We start from the raw sequence: 20,914 nt of genomic DNA on the forward strand, positions 1-20,914 counted from the left end.
TATGCTAAAAGAAAATTAACAAATATCAACTGTATTGTTAAGAGAAATATAGATACTTTCTAATATGGATAGTAAAGTAAATATAAAAATATTATTTAAAAAAAACAGCAGCTTATGAGAGGAAGGAGCACTTGAATAGGTTAAGAATAGAACGCATGGCCTTATATGATGTGAAGTGTTGTTGACATGAGCCTTAGCGCACCAATTGGTTTGAGAATAGAAGCTCCCTGATCTCTGCCAAGATGTTGAGGCTAGATTGTCGTGTGATATTTGATTTTTTTTCTGAGTGCGTCCAGGCTATAGGCTGTTTTATTTTGACAATTTTATCATGCAACTTGTGCATGAGATCAAATTCCAGCTACCCAGTCTAATCATGCTGATTCTTTCTTTCAAGACAATTAGGCAGCGTTCCTGAAAGCAAGTCCTAAATTGATTTTGGTTGGAAGCACTAATTACCACGTTTCACCAATGAAAAAGGAAAAAGAAAAAGTTAAATCTTCCAATTAGCTCTCTTAAATTTGGTTTTAAAATCAGTCATCCAATTTTAATTCGGTTCACAACAGTATTGATGTAAGTTTTTAAAACTTCTTTATCATCTTAATCTCCGAAAATGATAGTTTCGTGTTTATCAATTTAATCCCATCGTAAAATTCTGGGGATGACAGCTGATGTGGTGTTTGTTGATCTTTATTGTCAGAGCTAGCCGCACTGGTCCCCAAACTTTGACAAATCGAATTATCTTTGTCATCCATTGATTAGTTTAACTATCATCGATCGTACGAAAGATGGAACGGTCCAGGAGGATGGTTAGCAACCCAATCAATGAGGCAGCATCCTGTCCCAGTGCTCCAAGATATAATATTTAAAGGTTGACTAATACATATGGATTGAATTCAAGTCTCTACCTTTTACAAATTAACAGTTAAAAAATGAAAAAAGAACAGGTTTGATTGTTGGATATCTATCTGCCGCTGCTCATGGAACTGGAAGAGAAACCAGCGATGGAAGACAAGCGATAAGATTTTGTGATACTATCAGAAGAAATTGTTTTCAAGTACTTCAAGTAAGTTTCATCGCTAGAATCAAACGCCTCCCAGTTATCAATGGAAGGAATACGTTCATCCCCGTTGAGATAGCGCACGATTTTGCTCATGCTAGGCCTAACTTCAGGCTTTGGATGAGAACAAAGAAGACCCAACAGCAGGACCAGCTTCACCTCTTCCGTTACATAACTGGAATTCAACTTAGGGTCCGTTGCATCAAGAATATGACCCATTTGGTGGCACTCTATCACCCAATCTACCAAGAAGAAGTTCCTTGAATCAACTGGCTTTCTCCCGCAAACAATTTCAAGGAGCAAAACCCCATATGCAAAAACGTCTGAGCTAGTAGAAGCCTTGCCATTGCGAGCCAGTTCTGGTGCAATATACCCAATAGTGCCCACAATGTTAGTGGTGTGCGAATCTGTACCATGATCGTACAACCTTGCAAGGCCAAAGTCCCCCAGCCGCGCATTCATGTCAGCATCTATTAGAACATTGCTAGACTTCACGTCTCTGTGGATTACCACCAACTCCCATTCTTCATGCAGATACAGTAGTCCCGCAGCAATGCCTTTAATGATATTGAATCTTTGTTCCCAGCTTAACACAAAGCCTTGTTCTTGATTGAAAAGGAGGGAATAAAGGCTTCCGTTGGGAATGTAATCATAGACCAGAAGAAGATCATGCTTTCGCTTGCACCATCCTTGGAGATAAACCAAATTCTTGTGCCTTAATCTTCCTAAGCTTTCGATCTCCGCTACGAATTCTCTCAGACCTTGGATTGAACTTTGAGTTATCTTTTTAACAGCAACTTCAGTTCCAGTTGTAGGCAACACACCTTTGTACACTGCAGCAAATCCTCCAACTCCTATTATCTCGCTCAGCTGGAAACCCCTTGTTGCTGCATAAAGATCCTTGTATCGGAACCGGTGAGGACAATCTAATTCCCAATCTTCAAGATCCTCGTACTTGGCATTTCTTTTGTACAAAGTAAAATAGATCAATATTCCGAACAACAAAACAGTCAAGGTGGATAAAGCAACAATAAGACCAATAACTCGAGAATCAAAAGAAGATCCATCGTTTTGTTTTGACGGTGCCATAGGTAGTCGGGAAGTATTGAGTTGGGCCGCTGTTCCATTCGTGGAGAAGCTCCATCCTAAGATGTAATGAGAGCTCGACTTTTGTCCCGTAGATGCAGAAAAGCCAACGTACATGGTTTCCTGAACAAAAGGTGTTAAGTCAATGGGATGGGAAATGAGAGGCTTAGAGGGTTTGTTTAGGTGAAAGGGACAGATTGTAACATTCACAAAGTTGCCATCATATTCTATCCAGGCCTGGATGGGATCACCGCTCTCCAATATCATATCCTCCTTTAGCTCTGTGTTTTTGACATAATAAGCGGCCGGTTCCGTCACGGTCGAATACATGGTATTGATGTTAATCCCAACATGATTTCCTTTGCTGTCTAAACCGTCGTTGTATCCATTGACAGTATCGAATTCCACTGCAACAATATGGTTGGAGGATGACCCATCCGTCTCCGAGTTGAATATTCCCATGTAATGCTCTGGTAGAGCTCTGGGGAACTGCTTGGAAGGGGATAACGTGAAAGCAAGGCCATGGCCTCCTCTCCCTGAGCTTGGAGTAACGATAGCTAACACGAAAGTTGTGCTAAAAGAAGAAGCTTTGGGAGAAGGTGAAGACTTGTCGTCCAACATTTGTAATGGTTCTGAATAGAATGCATGGCCAATAGCGTCACGTGAATCGTTTGTCAGCTCTAGGGCGCCACTGGGACTACTAATAGAAGCTCCGTCAAGGGTAAGCTTGGGTTCACTTCGATTGAAACCATGGAAGATGAAATTTGTGGGCTGAGGTTGAGCAATAACTGGGAATAAGATAAACCAGAAGAGAAGGAAAGCCATGTGATTTTTTGAGCCAAAAAAGTTCTCTTTCTAACAAATAATATAGCATAAGAAATATGTGAATAGAAACAGTTAGTCCCCAATGGATGACTTGAACATTTCAAAGTCATGCACTGATCAAATGGCATTGGCTCAAAACTGGTGATCTGGGCAGTTGCCGTGGGGAAGTGGGGTTTGAATTTTAGGGACTAACTTGAAATATTGACCCATTGGTAATTTATCACGGAATGTCCCTTTGTTTGTTTTATCACCCTAATAAATATTTTGGGTTGAAAATAGAGCATATTAGAATGTTGTGACATATTCCAAAATTTCTTAAAAAATGCAATTGTTACGTAATTGTGCAGTCATGCAAGGCAAAAAAGCACAACCGTGAAATCAAGTAAAATAACGGAATGTTTTTGACTTTACCTTAGAGCTTAGACCTATAAAGGTAAACCCAATGAAAATAAATAAATAAATCATTTTTAATAAATATACTTTTTAATAATTTTTTTAATTTTAAATAATATATATTTATTTAATTTAAAAAATTTGCCATTAATGCATCTATACTATCATACTAAATACAGAAGCATTTCATTATTTTCTTAATAACCCAAAAAGCCTAATGCTAGATTAAAAGTTTAAAAATAATTAAAAAAAAGTAATAAGTATAGGAATTACATCTCAAACTTTCCCAAAGTATATTGACTAAAGGCATATTTTGACTTGTAACTTCAAATATAATATAAATACAAATAATACATTTAAATAATTATAATAAAAATTAATATTATAAATAGATTAAATAAATAATTAGAAAAATGGGTCCAAAACAAATTTAAATAAAACTCAAAGTAAATCAAAATTAATTTAAATTAAATATTATTTTATTAAATTTATTGAGATGAGATTTTAAAATTAAAAATAATTACTTGGCAACCATGTGACACAAAATGACATTACAATGGACTTGAATTTAACAAATAATAGTAACGTGGTTAACAATTCTTAAAATTCACGTAAGCGTTTAGTTAGAATAAAGTATTTAGACTAATGTTGAGGTACCAAATGATGTCAAAATTAAAATATAAAGATTAAATCTTAAATTTAAGCGTTGTATAGAGATCGAAAATGAAACTTGGCCATTTTATATAATCTAAAAATATATAAATCGGGCTGAAATTTAACCATTATGTTATTATTATCAATAAAAAGGGAAAATAAAATAGCTATCGAGGTGTGCCATAAAAGAAGGCGTGGTATAAAAATTAAATCTCCCAAATTTGAGTGTAGTAGTGAAATTGAATTGAAATTGAACTATTTTATATAATTTGAAAAAGGAGAGGGATGAGAATTGTTAATAATAAATATAAATAGCGAAGGTGACATGTCATAAAATGAGTGGGGCACCCAATGTACTAAGCCCATCTCTTGACAAAGCAAGCCCTCTCTAGGCCCACATAGAGTAGCACAAGAAATTATTCCCAAATCCCAATAGTAATATGTTATTTGCGTAAAGAATATGAAAAAAGGAATAAAAATCATAAAAAGTAAGGAAGTGGTTGAAAGCTTTTTCGTTGTTAATTCCTGGAAAGAAGATTAATTAATTACATAATAAGATAATTAATGAGACACAGAAAGAACAAAAGTAAGGTAACCTTCATTAAGTAATGAAGTGAAAGAGACATGGTGTGGAATTTTTCAACTTAATTTTCATGCAGCCTGCTAATTTTATTGCTTCTTTCTTTCTTAAACTCAAATAAAATATGTTGACAACAACGAGGAATTGGTTTCTCCAGCCACAAACCATTGGCATTACTTCCTTTGGAATGGACTAATATCACCTCACAAGCTCTTCTTCATATATTTTTTTAATGAAGGTTGCTTTCCTATTCAAGTTCTCTTCATGAAATAAAAAAAAATTATAAATTATGGATTTTTTTTTTTTTTTTATAATGCAATGAGACCTCTGAGAAGCTGCCAGGCAAGGAAGACGACCCAACAGGGAACTTTGATGGGATAAAACTCTTTAAGAAATCGGGTGAAAGTGATTGGAAGTTGTTTTCTTTAATCATCTCATTCATGTCACTATATATACTCGAAAATTAAAGGGGCAGTCAACTCAAAACTTAACCTGAAATAGCATCTTTCCAAGTTCTAAACCGGTAAAAAGATCATCAAAAAGATGATGCAATCAGATAATTTTCCACCTTCTTCATGGCCATTCGAAAGCTTCTTGAATTCAAGCATTGATCAGCTCGAAGTGCAACCATATGGGCTCAATATGAGTGAAAATTTTGATGGTTGTGAATTCTCTTCTTCATTCAATACCAGGGAGGATTCCCCTGAAATTTCCCATTTCTCTACAATGGTCTCTGGTGAGATTTTCCCATGTAATGATCATCTTCAGGAATTTTTAGTCCCCTTGGAAGGGCTTGAGTCTATGTTGACTGATGGGATTGAGGATCTATATGATTGTTTGGATGAGGGTGAAGACAGCTTTGGTTCAATGATGCCATTGTCCTCTCAAAGTCAAGATGTATGTAGCCCTAGTGCATCCATAAGATCTAGTGAGGCATCCGCTGATATGACATCAACCCAATCATCACTTACCCTTCCTGGAGATTCCATGGAAATCGATAATCAATTGAGCTTGTTTCATCTTCTCAAGGCTTATGGAGAGGCCACTGAAAAGAACCAGTCAGAGCTTGCGGAGGTGATCCTAAGGTGCGTGGGTGAAAAAGCTAGTCCAGTAGGTGAAACTTGGGAAAGGATTGCATTCAATTTGTCTCAAGATATTCAACATCAAAGCGATTATCTAATGCAAGAGTCTAGCAAGAACTTTGAGGCAGCCTTCAGGGTATTCTATCAGGTGTTTCCCTATTGGAGGTTTGCTCATTTTGCTGCTAATTCGGCAATCCTTGAAGCGATGCCGAATGATGCAGACACGCTACATATAGTGGATTTCAACATCGGTGAGGGACTTCAGTGGCCTCCGGTGATTGAGGCGCTGGCATGGAAACACAAGTCGATGAGACTGACATCGATAAGATGGGAAGAGGAAGACTCTGCTCACTCTCCTTGGAGATTTAAGGGCACAATGAGGCAACTTTGCAACCATGCCAAGTCTTTTGGTCTAAAGTTGGAAGTGGAAGAAATGGGAATCCATGATTTGGTGAATGAGCTAAAGATGAAGAAACGAGGTGGCGCTGGAGAATGGTTGGCCTTCAATTGCATGGTAGGGATGGGAAAAGGCAAGAGAAGGAAGATTGTAAATGAGTTTCTAAACGTAGCGAAAGAAGTATTGGCAAGTTCAGGCAACTACTTTGCAAGAGACAGGGGGGTCATAACATTTGGTGATGGAGATGCTTGCGAAAAACTGAAAGACTGCTCAGGATTTGGCACATTCTTTAATGGCCAATTGATGCACTATCAAGCTGTATTAGAATCGATGGAATCCAACTTCGCAAAGCACCTGGTGCAAGCAAGAATGGCAATGGAGTGTCTGTTTGTAGGACCTAATATATGTGGTCAAGCATGGTTACAAAAGTGGAAGGAGATAAATGAAATTTGCGATTTTGATGCAGGCACCGCATTGGAGGGTTTGAGGGTGAGCTCAGAGAGATTAATGGAAGCTAAAGAAATAGTGAGAGAAAGGGATACTTTATTTGAGGTGAGCATTGGAGGGGTTTCTGGGAACGAGTTAGCCTTGGAGTGGAGAGGCAATACACTAGTCAGAGTCTCCTCTTGGAGAAACACACAACTGTAGGGATTATTTATGTTCAAATTGTATAAAACAGGTGAATACAGGATTTCTACATTGTTATCAACATAATGTCTGTATATTTTTATCAAATATCAATTAGGATGTATATTTTCTAGTAAACAAAAATCCTCTCAACATGTACATTTAAAGCAGAACTTGATGAAAAAGGCTAGTTTGGATTAGATGTTGCGTTTATGTGCAATTAAGAACCATCATCATCTAGTCAAAATGCACTCAAAGAGCAATGGTTATTCTTCAATTAAAGCAAGGAGAAGGAGAAGCTAAAGTGAATCCCATAAATCAGTAACCAAGTGATAGAGTATGGTGTATCAGCACTCAGCAACGACGCCTACATACGAGGGAATCGACAAAAAGGTTATATATTCTCAGATTTTCTTATAGTTTTTCACTAATTAGCATAGCAAACCGGATAACTAGGAGTTGCCTTTTTCAATGAATTGTTCATTAGTGGAAGTGGGTGGCAAGCCTCGGGCACTTGTTCTCCCTTGTATGCATTGCAGACGTAGGTGACGAAATTCTTGAAGTCCTGGTATTCACAAAAAGAGTAGGAGTCAAGACATGATAGGACCATAAAAGTGACATTATAAGATAGAAAACGTAGTGACTAGTGACCTCTTGTAGAGGTTGACCGTCAACAAGCACCCATGGCACAAACTTATGTGGTGGATCAAGCTGAGCAGTTTCAGCAGCATACTGGTTCTCAAGCTGTAAACAGAATCACACAATGGATAGTAGAAGAACAAAGTAACATAAAGAAAGATCATAAATTGAGATTATAAGCTCATGAAACTAAACTAACCACATTTCCATAGCCACTTTTATAGCAATCAATGGGAACTGTGGCCAATCCAGTCGTATTAAAACAATTAATCCACTCATTCAGCTCGTTGGCTGAGGCCAGACGCTCAAGGCAGAGGATGAAACTCAAATGCTGCTCCTGCATTAAGAAATCACAAGAAAAGAACCAAGTGCCTCCATCTTCAATTATATTTGCAGTGTAACGCAAAAAGAAATGTATTTCTCCTTTTAACTTGGTTGGTATGGAAATGAAGGCTAAATTGAAGAAGCAAGTGGATATTCTTAGGCCTAGAGGAATAGAGGGTTTACCTCGTTAGGATATACTGAGATGGTGCAGGCTTCAATAGTATTTAAGAGGCATTCTTCTGGGCCATGCTGCAAGGTAATACGGATTAAAAACATTGGCTGCAAATCTGAAACTTGTTCTAAGTGGAAAAACAGAACTCTAAAAAGGATTGAAAACCCTGCTTTTTGCTAAGAGGATATATGCTTGAAATGAATTGAAGGAAGCCAATCGTGGTCCCCTCTTGAAGATGATAGAGTAGGAAAGTGAATTGAAAAGAACCTGGCAAAGGAAGGAGCCGTTACTTTGCAAAACAGCGTTGCCCCATGGAACCAGCCTGAGGTTGACGATGGAAAAGAGTCGGCTGTGAAAGAGCTTGACCAGATGGTTGACTATGAAGTCAGAGCAATAAGGGCAGAGAGTTTCGTAGTAAACTGAAAGAGTGACGTTTTGAGCATGACATGGCCATATCCCAATAAACAACGCCAACAGCATACAGGTGAAGAAACCAGCGGACGCCATTTGCAAAGATGCATAGGTAATGTTGACAAGTTTTGGTTTGAGTTCAATTTGTGGAGAATCGCCTCATAACATACGCACTTTGAAAAGCTTACAAAAGTGTCACTTTTTATGGGGCTTTGGTATTACTATTAACCCTTTTTTCTTTCAGCTTCTTTTCTCTCTAATCCTTTTGCAGATTTCTTTCTTTCCTTTATGTTCTTCTGCTTTGGGTATAAAAAGGAAATGAGAAATATCAGTCGCATTGCAGTTTTTCTTTTTAATAAGGAGTAATTCTCTAATCGGAATATTTGGTTGCTGCAATGCAAAGTTGTGAAGGTCATCGCCTTCATAATGAATAATATTCTTATTCATCACTCACATTCAAGTTTTCAATATATAAAGTGAAAATATTACTACTTTATGTGTATATATCCAAAATGAGAGTAGCTTTTTCCCTTTTAAGAAAGGAATAAAGTCTATTAGATAGTGGAACATAAAAGATTTATTTTCAATAGTCTCACATCAGTAATTTCATCTTAAATTTCAAGATTTTCATTTGGTTTTGATATTTTCAAGATGAAAATCCTAAAATTCAGGATGAAATTTAACTATAAAAATGTGCATTTTTTAATACAATCTATTCCCGAATGCACATATGAACGCCATAATTTATTTTTACAATTATAATTTTGTGAAATTAATGGTAGAGATTTAAAAACAATAAAAAATACACGTATGAATTCGTAATATTCTTCTGGTTGAAAAAAATATTTCCTCTTATTAATTAGGTTTTTTATAATGGCTGTCAGAATTTCAATTATCATCAGGGAAAATTTTGTGAATCCAAACGGTAGGAAAATATCCTAGTTGAGTTGATCTTCCACATTACATGAAATATTGAGGTTTATAAAAGATAATTATCATGTAAAACCCCCAATTTTTCATGGTAAGACTGGTTTATCATATTCAACCATTGTGGTAAAGGATGAAACCAGCTTAAAAAAGTAAAGAACTTCTGATGTTCAGGTAAAGTAAAGAACTTATGATGTTCAGGTTCAATGTTTCCTCGGACAGCATTTGTCAAGTAGTGAAGAAAATTAGGAACAAAGAACTGAATGACAATATGGTAAAGATGAGTAATATACCATAAAAACCATTTTAGTTCTTCTGGTTGTTCAACAAATTCGAACCTTATTGGGTGTATAAATGGATATTCTGGATGTACACCTCACGATTTGAGAATAAGACCTCCAAAATTCTTAAAGACTTGAAATTGATATTCAAACATCATCTCTTTAGTTTTTTGATGGAAGGTTTTTTGATGAACAAGGTTCATAACTTCTGGTGGAAATTCTGGGTTGAGGTTAGGGGTGATTGGGTAAGAAATAGGTAAGGTTGAAGATGATAAGGATGGCCTTTTCATAATTATAGGCTTAGACCAACTAGATGAGGTTCTTTTGAAAGCAAAAATTTCAGTCTTTGGCCTGGAAAGCACATCAGCAAGAATATTGTCCTTTCTTTTGATATGTTTAGTGTCAAAAGAGAATTTAGAAAACTATTCAGCCCACCTAAGAAGCTAAGGGTGTGGGACTGTCTTTTGTTTAAACTTGAGCATTTGAGGAAGATAAGACATGTCCATTTCAACAAGGAAATGATAGCCTGCAAGATGAAATTTAAACTTTGAGATACATTTCTTAACTGCCAAAATTTCCTTAAAAGTGGAATGTTAATGGATTTCAGCTTCAGAAAATCTTCCACTTTTAAATCCGCAAATGTGTTTTTTTCCTTGTTTTTCTTCAAATAATACCGCACTCCAATATTTGTCACTGGCATCTATCTGTAGGATTCGTTTTCCATCAGAGGGAATTTGGAGTGGAGGCAAATTCTGCAACTTTTTTTTCAGGCGTTGTATAGCTCTTGTTTAAGGAGATGACCATATTGGAGGTTCCTTCTTAAGCATCTTTCATAAGGGGTTAATATACTTAGAAACCTTAGGAATAAAGTCTCTAAGATAATTAACAATCCTTAAGAATTGTTGAACCTATTTTTTAGACAGATTTTCATCTGGGAACTTAAGAAGTTCTTGTGCAATATGTGGTCCTGGAGAGTACTGTCCATCTTTCAGTGTCTTTCCCAGAAATTCAATTTCTGGTTTGTTGATTTACATCTTCATTTCTGAAAGCATTATCCAATGTTTGAGAATGAGATATTTAAATTTTTCCAGGAGCTGAATATGGGATTCTTCATTTGGACTATAAAGCAGGATGTCATCAATGTAGATCAACGCATTTTCCATGAGAGGTTGGAAAATCTTTATCATCACCTTTTGAAATAATAAAGGAGCAATTTTTAATCCAAATGGCATGACTTTCCGCTGGAACTGTTTGTTAGGAATACAAAATCCCATTTTAGCTCTGTCATCTGGATGGATTCCTAACTGCCAAAATCCTGCCTTGAGATCGAACTTTGAAAATACTATTGCTTTAGCTAGACTGGAAAAAAGAGAATTTTTGTTGGGCAATGGAAATTTGTCATATTGGAGGAAATGGTTAAGAGGTTGGTAATTAATAACCAATCTTAACTTTCCTCTAATTTGCTCAGATATTTTATTTACATAGAAAGTTTCGCATGCCCATTGAGAATTTGATGGCTCAATTAGATCTTATTGTTAAAGCTCTTTGCATTTTTGTTCTGCTAACAAAAAATGATATGGATTCATACCCATGTGACTAGCTTTTGTTGGGTTTATGTTTTCATCTTTCTTAAATGGAAGGGTAATAAAGAATTCAAATTTTTTCCATAAAGAATTTGGACATTTGAGTAGGAATTTTGAATGAGAGTCTGCACAAGATTTTTCTTTTAGCTCTTGGACGATTTGGAGGATTTTTTTCTAACTGGATAGAGAAAAGTTTGAGTACGGAGACAAAAGGTTGAATAGATTTTTGAAACGTATTCCATCAAGAAGGATTCTTAAGTGTTGGGCTTTTGTGTAGAGGTTAAAACCTATTACAATATCTTTTCCTGGGAGTTTTGAACCCAATACTGTAGTTCTAATACAACAACCTGGAAATAACTTAATAGTAATGGGCTTACTAATTAAGTGGGTAGCAAAAGGATGGTCTACAGCAGAATTAAAATACCTGACATGTGGCTTCCTCCAATCTGTAGGTAAAACATCTGGGTTCATAATGGTTTCAGCTACTCCAGTATCTATAAAGGCAATTATAGTAATGGGCTTACTATATTTGTCTAAATAGATTTTAACAGGAATATGAGGAACTGGTATCATGCTGTCATGGCCTTTTTTGACTTGGGCTTATAACATATGAACATTTGAATATTCTGATTCTGAAGTTTCATCAGAATATGCAAGAATAGTGCAAATAGTCCTGTGTGAAGGTTCATCTTCAATGGAACAGAGGAACTGAATATCATCATCTTCTTTTTTATCTTTATTCCTGATTGTTGAATTAGTTGTACAATCTTTTTTGCCCTCTTTTTATTTTTTGGACAGTTTCTTGAATAATGCCCTTTTTGCTTGCAAATGTAACAGCGATCAGACTTTGTTGATTCTCGCTTCTTTCTGAGATATCTCCATTGTGGCTTTCTCCTTTTCTTCCATCTTGAAGAAGTTGTGTTCTTTGAAAAAGAATATTTTTTGAAATGTTTCTTTTTCTTAGAACGACAAACACAAGATTTGTCTTTAGAGCACTTGTATTTTAAATGGGATTCATCGCATGCACAATCAATTCTCTTATCACCATGGAGATAGTCTTTAAATATTTTTCTCCTGTTGCAAATGTCTTCTAAGGTAATAAAAACTTCTTATTGGATTTCTCTAACTGTCACCTGGAGAATATCTCTATTTTACCTTTGAATAGCTTGATTAGCTGCAACTTGAAGAGGATCTGAAAAAGATGAAAGAATTACTGGCTTCAGATTTGAATTGAGACCTAAAGCACAAAATAATTTAGTCATTATTTTAAAATGCTTTGCTAGATCTCTCTTGCCATATGAGCAACATTTTCTTTTATAAAACTCCCGTCTTTTGAGAGTTAAAAGATCATCTGGGTTGCCCACAAAATGATGATGAATGATTCGTATTGGCTGCGTGTAACACCCCTAACCCGTATCCTTCTCTAGAATAGGGTTATAGAGCATTACCGGAGTTTAAAAATTAATTTTCAGACATTTCATTTCATCAAGCATTCATATTTATAACCAATCAAAATCAAAACATTTATGAGCTAACATTAATCAATTTAACTTATACAAGTCATTATAACCAGAATCAAATCATCCAAAATTATCAATAGAACCAATGGATAATGTGATATATCTCCAACAAGCTTCCAACCCAAACGAGCTTCAGATAATCATTTCAAAACATCTAATAATTATACCTATTACCAATAATAATTCAATTCCAATAATAAAACACACATATATATAATATTCATTACCAAATAGCATTCACTTCTATTAAAATTATACAAAATATAGTTCATACGAACTTACCAAAGCTAAATTGCGAAATAGCAAAATTTAGGGACATTTTGGAAAATTTCTATTTTCTCGAATTTCTACCCAATCTTGATCTAAATTAATATTTCATTCAATTTACTAATTTAAATGATAAAACAATTCATTTCATGCAATTTGGTCACTTTTTGACATTTTACAAATTTACCCTTAAAGTTTCACATTTGTTCAATTTAGTCCCCGAACCTAAAACATGTAAATTGGTCATTTTAATGAAAACTCATGCTAGTTGAATAATCATATATTTTCCTCCTCCTCCTCTCCATTCCACATCCTTAATGTATATAACATGCTTATATGTAACATTATCTATAATTTCACCATTTATTTATATATTCATTCAAAGTTGTCCAGTTGAGTCATAGTCACTAAATTATTTATATCTTGAGATACAGAACTCCAAATTGAGATCCGTTAATTTTATTTGAAACTAGACTCAAATATCTTCTTACCATAAAATTTTCAGAATTTTTGGTTTAGCCAATAAGTATAGTTTATTCTTTAAAGTCACCTCTGTTCTGCTATCTGATAGTTCCAACCCTTCTTCACTAAAACTTAATTATCTCCTTGTAAAAAATTCAGATGATATTTCTATATATTTATATTGAAATATACTCTTTAAGGATTTTAAACATATAAATTATAACCCATAATTATTTTTGTCCAATTTTTTTATGATTTTCCAAAGTCAAAATAGGGAACTCAAATCATTCGACCTTTTGTCACAAATCTATTATATCTCATGATTTACAATTCCATTACTTACACCGTTTCTTCTATGAGAAACTAGACTCAGTAAGATTTAATTCCATATTTTTTAATCCTCTAATTTCATTTCCACAATTTATGGTGATTTTAAAAGTTAACCTCTCTCTTTGTCTAAAATTGTTTTAGTGCAAAATGTTAATTACTAAGTTTATAACTTCCTTATACCCTTTCTCTATAATATTTCCCATCACTTTCACTTATTTCTCTTCACTAATATATCAAGAACATAAGACTTTATATAAGAAAACTCTACTATAACATCTTTTCCATGCTATTTCAATAATATCAAACTTAAAAATATATTGAAATCTCAATGTTCTTACCTTGTCCTATTGATTTAAATCTTTAACTTGATTTTCTCTCTCCTCCAACTTCAATTTCTTGAATCCAACTTGATATTCTAGCTCCCCATAGTCTCCTTGTTATCTTTCTCTCTTGATGGATACAGAAATTCTTTTGATTTCTAGTTGAAAATGGTAAGTTTTTGGAGGAAGGACCAAGTTGTAAAGAAAGCAAAACTTTCCTTCTCTCTCTTCTCCTCACGTTGGATGCATGGAAGATGATGGGTTGGTTGCTTTTCATCTTTCTTTCCACATATATATATACTAAATAAATTAATAAAATAATAATAAAATATCATTTAAAAATTAAATTAAAATATTAATAAACTAATATTTATTTAATTAATTAATGTAAAATATCACCAACATCATCATTGCCTTCTAGATTTCTCTCTCTTCTAATTGACCATTTTGCCCTTTATGTTCTTTTAAAATTCCATCCTTGAATCATCACTTAATTTGGTAAAATTATGATTTAGTCCCTCAAAATTCTTCACATTTTCAATTTGGTCCTAATTCATCCATTTTCCTTGGTTTCTAGATTATTCTACCCTTAAAATATTTGCACTATTGCTCCTTAAACTTTTTCATATTTACACTTTAACTCCTTAAATTTTGAGTATTTACTCTTAGGCCACAAAACTTTTCTCACTTTTGCAATTTAATCCTTTCTTGAATTAATATGTCATAATATACTTCTCAATGTTGACATAACTCAAAATTACCCTTTTTATCACTTTATTTTCTTATTTTACTATATCAGGAATATTATCTTACTTTCTTACTGTAGTAGTTTTTTTTTTTTGGGTATTACACTAAGCAAGGTCTTGAAGTACCAAAAATTGCATCTACTCTTGTTGGCTAATTGAATTCCACCAATCTCACAGCATCCCAGTAAACCTGGATACAAACTCCATAAGGATTGTAACACCCCTTAACCGTATCCAACACCGGAATAGGGTACGAGGCATTACCAAAACACATACATTTGTAAACGTATTTAACCGAGTTATAAAATTTCATCAAAATTAAAACTTTCAAAATAATTAACATGTTTCTATAACTTTTCACAATATATCCTCAAAATATTATAATCATAATAATTAGGGCTCTGAGACCCGATACATACTCATGCAATTTAATGCTTCATTTCCATTTCATTCAATTCGCAATTTCTCATGCTCATAATTTAAATCATATCACTAGCAATTTCCATTTAATTCACGTACAATTCAATGACATCAAATTCAAAACTAATACGTATTTACCATTTAACTCAATGTTTATTGATTATACCATTCAATAACACATTTATGAAATTCTCAATTTAGCAATGAAAATATCACTTTAGTTTGAATAACAACATCGTCCTGATATAAATACACTACCACTTATCCATTTACTTTAATTCTTTCGGGCCCATTTGTCACTTACCATCCTTAATCAAATTAGGGAACGGTCACGGAAAATTGAGTACTTCACTTTCACTTTGCCATAGTATAACTATGGTCTTACGTATGATCACTTATCACTTGTCCCTGATCAGATAAGTGTAGCCACCTATCACTTTGTTTCTTGATCAGATAAGTGTAGCCACTTATCACTTTGTTTCTTGATCAGATAAGTGTAGCCACTTATCACTTTGTTTCTTGATCAGATAAGTGTAGCCACTTATCACTTTGTCTCTTGATCAGATAAGTGTAGCTAAAGCTATTACTTATCACTTTGTCTCTTGATCAGATAAGTATAGCCGAAGCTATCACTTATCACTTTTCACTTGTCACTTGATCAGATAAGTGTAGCTAAAGCTACCACTTATCACTTTGTCACTTGATCAGATAAGTATAGCCGAAGCTATCACTTATCACTTTGTCACTTGATCAGATAAGTATAGCCGAAGCTATTACTTATCACTTTCCACTTGTCACTTGATCAGATAAGTGTAGCTAAAGCTACCACTTATCACTTTGTCACTTGATCAGAAGTACTCAAATCCGGCGTTCCGCTCAATTTGATCATTTATTCATATATCAGGCTTACCAACATGTGTTAATTCATAAACCATTCATGGTATTATTTCATGCCAAATCATATACTGAATATACCATACACACATACTATGAAACTTTATTTTCACACATGAGCTTAAACCATGACCAATAATGCACAAAAATAAGCATCATTCATATTTCATCGTTTATGAGTTATAATCAAACATATGACCATTTATACACGAATCATTCATATATTTCCCAATTTTCCTCCTCCTCCTCTCCATTCCACATCCTTAATGTGTATAACACACTTAAACAACATTAACCATAATTTCAATATTTACTAACATGTATATTCAAAGCTGTTTATCCGAGTCAGAGTCACTAAATTATTTTTATCCGGAGCTACAGAGCTCCAAATTAAGATCCGATAATTTTCCCTGAAACTAGACTCACATATATTCATACCATAAAATTTTCATAATTTTTGGTTCAGCCAAATAGTACATTTTATTCTTTAAAGTTTCCCCTGTTTCGCTGTCTGACAGTTCCGACCACTCTTCACTAAAAATTAATTATCTCATTGTACAGAATTCGGATGATGTTTTAGCTTGTTTCTTCTAAAAATAGACTCATTAAGGATTCTAACCATATAAACTATAACTCATAATCATTTTTTTACAATTTTTAATGATTTTCCAAAGTGAGAACAGGGGAACCCGAATTCATTCTGACCTTGTCTCACAAAATCTATTATATCTCATAATTTACAATTCCATTGCTTACATCATTTCTTTTATAAGAAACTAGACTCAATAAGCTTTAGTTTCATATTTTATTCATCCTCTAATTCAATCTCTACAATTTTTGGTGATTTTTCAAAGTTACACTACTGCTGCTGTCCAAAACTGCTTTAGTGCAAAATGTTGATTTCCATTTTGCCCCAAATTTCACAGTTTATGCAATTCGGTCCTTTCTCAATTAACCCCTCAATTAATCTAATTTTCTCAATTAGTACTTTACTAGACATTATAAGTTGTTACACAACTATTGAAATTCAGAATTTCCACATATAACTCTATCTTCAAACTCTTTTACTATTAGGTCCCAAACATTCACTTTCTATTCAATTCTTTCAATAAAATTAGCATATGAACAATTTAAAGCTCTAATTTCATGCTAAATCATCATATACTTCCAGCACATATTCATATCAACTTTCAAATTCTTTCATAAAATCAAAAACTAATGAATTTAACAAGTGGGCCTAGTTGTAAAAGTCATAAAAATACAAAAATTTCAAGAAATAGTCAAGAATTGAACTTACTTGTAATAAAAATATGAAGAACCAGCTTGAAGAAGCCCTTCCATGGTGTTTTAGCTGATGAGAATTCAGAAAAATGAAGAGAAATCTAGATAATTCCACTTGGGTCCTAACTTTATTAAGCAAATTTTGCAATTTTCCAATTTTACCCTTAATTCTCCTTACTTTCTTGCTGATTTCATGCCTCTGCCGTCCAGCCCAAATATACCTTGGGTCTATTTGTCTTTTAAGCCCTCTTCCTTTTATCATTTAAGCTATTTAATCATTTCCTAAAATTTTGCATTTGTTACAATTTAGTCCTTTTTGTTCAATTAATTATCGGAACTTTAAAATTTCTTAACGAAACTTTAATACTAACTTTTTAACACTCCATAAATATTTATAAAAATATTTATGGCTCAGTTTAAAATCCCCGAGGTCTTGATACCTCATTTCGATTCTAATTATTTTAATATTTATTTCTAGTGCACTATTCACTATTTCAAAAATTTTCCTAACTTCATATTTAACTTATACTTACTAAATTAATAATATTTTCTACCCATTTGTCGAATTTAGTGATCTCGAATCACCGTTCCGACACCTCTGAAAATTCAAGCCATTACATTTTTTTTCGTCGGATTTGTGGTCCCGAAACCACTGTTCCGACTAAGCCTAAAATCGGGCTATTACAAGGATATTATAATTGCTTTCTTCAGTAAGCTTTCGAGTCTCCAGCCAAGAATAGAGTTATTGAATTCTAACTGGCTATTTTTCTTATGGAATATCATCAAGAGTAAAGGTGGTTTTACCAATAGAAGTTTTCTGTGTAGAATGATATTGTGATGAAGATGATTTTGGTGCTTCTGTCATTTCTTCATCATCTGATTGTTCTATCTTTGGTTGAGTTTGTAAAACTTTTGAAAAGTTTTCTTCCTCCGATTGACTTTCTGATGATGGGTCTGATGATGAACTTGAATCTGACCAATTAGTTTCAGTGTCTGATTGCTGCTCTTGGAGCTGTAAGGCTGAAATCTTTGGGATCAATTTGTCAAAGGATTTTGATTTTGATTTTGATTTTGATTTTGATTTTGTTGGATCATCAGAGACTTAGAAACTTGTTTTGGAGGAGGTGATTTTGGAGGAGATTTGTTTATCACTAGCCTTTTGCCGAGTCTAATTTCCTCTTGATGGGCTTCTTCTTTTTTAGCTACTTTAGTTTCTTTAGTAGCCTTTTTCTTCTTGTTTTTTGATTTCCAGAAATATTTCATAAGTGCTGGGTTTAGTCCGTTATGGAAATTTTGGGAAGGTGATATGTACACCTTCAGCTGGAAGAGTATTTTTCTGATGAATCAAGGGAAACAACTCCATTGTGTCTAGTCGTGGGGATGATGCTGGAATTTTCCCTGTTTCTTGTAGTACTTTGATCTATTCTTTGATATTTTGGATTTCTTTTTCTCTTTAAGCTAAATGAGAAAAAAAATATTGTCTTGGGGCAGCTGGTTCTTTAGCCACAACATCTAATCTTTTCTGCAAAAGATTGATAAGGTCTTTTACCATTTTTGTATTATCATCTACTTTGGCCTCAACAGCTGAGATCTTGGAATCAATTATTTTCAAAGTGTGATTTTGAGCCAAAGCATTTTCAGTCTGCCAATTGAGAGTGGCTTCTGCAGCGCTTATTTTTGCAGGTGCACCAGAAATGCCAGTTTGGATCTTGGAAGGGATCTTTGGTGCATGAGTATAATTCTTTTAAGAGAATTCCTCAAGAGGTGGAAATTCTTTGTCATATGATGTTTTTGAAAAAGATTGTAACATACATACGACATGGATTGGCTTTTGTTCAGGTAAAGGATTTTTTTTGAACCTATTTATTGATCTTTTTGTAGCATGGTTGGGGAAAAGGTTTTGATTTTCTTTGGGATACAGAACTTTGCGAAGAAGGTGATTTTGGAGTAGGAGGAGGTTTACAAGTTTCTAGAGGAGTTTCTTAGACTGGTAATGATAATTTTGCAGAATAATCTACAAGGTAAATAAATTTACCATTATCTTCACCAAGTGCTCCAATATTTGGATCTCTTTTCATCCATCTTCTGAAAATTCTGATTGAGTGGATTTTTTCTTCTTTTTCCCCGCTTTTAAGGCTGAATGATCCATATTATCGATCCATGCACTGAACCTATCATCAGCACATAATTCACATGAACAATTTAAAGCCCAAGGACAGTGTCCAATATTTTCATCTTTAAACATGTACAAAGGTTTTCCATCAGCAGAAAAACTTTGTACTAGATTTCTTTCTAGACCAGGTTCACAAAGATCACAGCAACATTCTGGATCTTCATTGTTATGACCCACCATTGGATTTCCTGTGGGTTGCATCATCAATTGTATGGGAAAGATAGAATGACCTTTAGGGCTGTGAAGATGGCTATGATCAAATTTTATTTTCGTGGTTCTATCTCCCTTGGATATAATCTGACTTTTAGTAGACTGGATGGGCTGACTATGTTCATGAAGCTGTTCATAGTTGGTGACCTATTTTTCCGGGAGAAGTTTGATGAGTTCCTTCTTGGGAATTTGTCTAGGAACATGAACACAATGAGGTTGACCATTGGTGTTGATAGTGATTAAAAGAAAATCTCATGTACCATGTCGTGAGAGATTAAAAGCATGGTCTTGAACTCTGTAGACAATCTGATAGTGCAAAGTAGCTACTATTGCAGATGGCACTTAAGGTGCTCCAACAATTTGAATTTGAACTTTAAGAGTTGTAAGCAGATTTGGATATGCTAGTGCCATACTAAAATTTGGGAAGAGAGAAACCATGACAAGACCATAGTTTAAGATGGCTTCAATAGTAGCAATACAAGCATGCTGGTATTCCAAATATCTGAAATCTAGCAAGGCAATTCTTGCTACAACAGGTTTGCCTTTTACATTGTGGTAGTTTAGTGCGAGATGGATTGCTCCAAAATGGATATAGGAGTAGCCTGCTTGCATCCATTCTTTGGGAAATTTTGATGGAATTTCAAGAGTAACAAACTGTTCAGAGACAAAGGCAGAAATAGGATAACTATCAAACCTGGAGGCTTGAATATACTTTTTTACTTGCTTAGAAGTACTATGAATTAGAATTTTTATAGACCTAATAGGGGAAAATGAGCTTTTTTATAAGTAGAATAAGGATTTACAGTGGGAAGATATGTAGGTTGAACCTTATCCTCTTCTTTAAGATAATCTATTTCGTACAAAAAAAAAAGATTTTCTTTGCAGAATGTGACTTTAAGGGAATACTAGGCATTGACAGAGAAGTTGAAGAAGTAGAAGGTCGTGACAATATTTTTTTCATCCATAATTGAAACGATTTCCCTCTAGACTATCCTTTCTAAACAAGATGAAAATTATGAGTTTTGAGCAAAGCTGACTCTGATACCAATACGGGAGAGGATTAAGGATGGGATTCAAGAAACTGTCCAAAAAATAAGAAGAGGGCAAAAAAGATTGTACAACTAATTCAAAAATCAGGAATAAAGATAAAAAAATTATCCTTGATACTGTAGCTAAAAGGCGGTGTCAGAATTCAATACAACACATTTGGGCCCATAAAGGCTTATTTATATAAAGCACCCAATGTGGAAAAG

At 34.2% G+C, this 20,914-nt stretch overlaps 3 protein-coding genes across 3 annotated transcripts; 1 reads left to right on the forward strand and 2 right to left on the reverse strand.

Annotated features, from left to right (window-relative positions):
* Nucleotides 1–777: 777 nt before the first annotated feature.
* LOC105799969 (probable L-type lectin-domain containing receptor kinase VI.1) lies at nt 778–3,033 on the reverse strand. The gene has a single exon (XM_012630796.2). The coding sequence runs from the start codon at nt 2,966–2,968 to the stop codon at nt 962–964; it is 2,007 nt and encodes a 668-aa protein (XP_012486250.1). The 5' UTR covers nt 2,969–3,033; the 3' UTR covers nt 778–961.
* Nucleotides 3,034–5,052: 2,019 nt separating this feature from the next.
* On the forward strand, nt 5,053–6,809 carry LOC105799970 (protein NODULATION SIGNALING PATHWAY 2). The gene has a single exon (XM_012630797.2). The coding sequence runs from the start codon at nt 5,139–5,141 to the stop codon at nt 6,720–6,722; it is 1,584 nt and encodes a 527-aa protein (XP_012486251.1). The 5' UTR covers nt 5,053–5,138; the 3' UTR covers nt 6,723–6,809.
* Nucleotides 6,810–6,939: 130 nt separating this feature from the next.
* Nucleotides 6,940–8,629, reverse strand: LOC105799974 (gamma-interferon-responsive lysosomal thiol protein). Its single transcript, XM_012630800.2, has 6 exons — nt 8,104–8,629; nt 7,848–7,913; nt 7,540–7,677; nt 7,353–7,445; nt 7,165–7,266; nt 6,940–7,068 (listed from the first exon to the last, which is right to left on the reverse strand). Exons 1-6 carry the CDS (start codon nt 8,341–8,343, stop codon nt 6,979–6,981), a joined length of 729 nt encoding a protein of 242 aa, XP_012486254.1. The 5' UTR covers nt 8,344–8,629; the 3' UTR covers nt 6,940–6,978.
* Between the last annotated feature and the right edge of the window lie 12,285 nt (nt 8,630–20,914).

The sequence above is a fragment of the Gossypium raimondii genome, chromosome 9 (assembly GCF_025698545.1).
Source record: "Gossypium raimondii isolate GPD5lz chromosome 9, ASM2569854v1, whole genome shotgun sequence".
NCBI classification, from domain to species: domain Eukaryota; kingdom Viridiplantae; phylum Streptophyta; class Magnoliopsida; order Malvales; family Malvaceae; genus Gossypium; species Gossypium raimondii.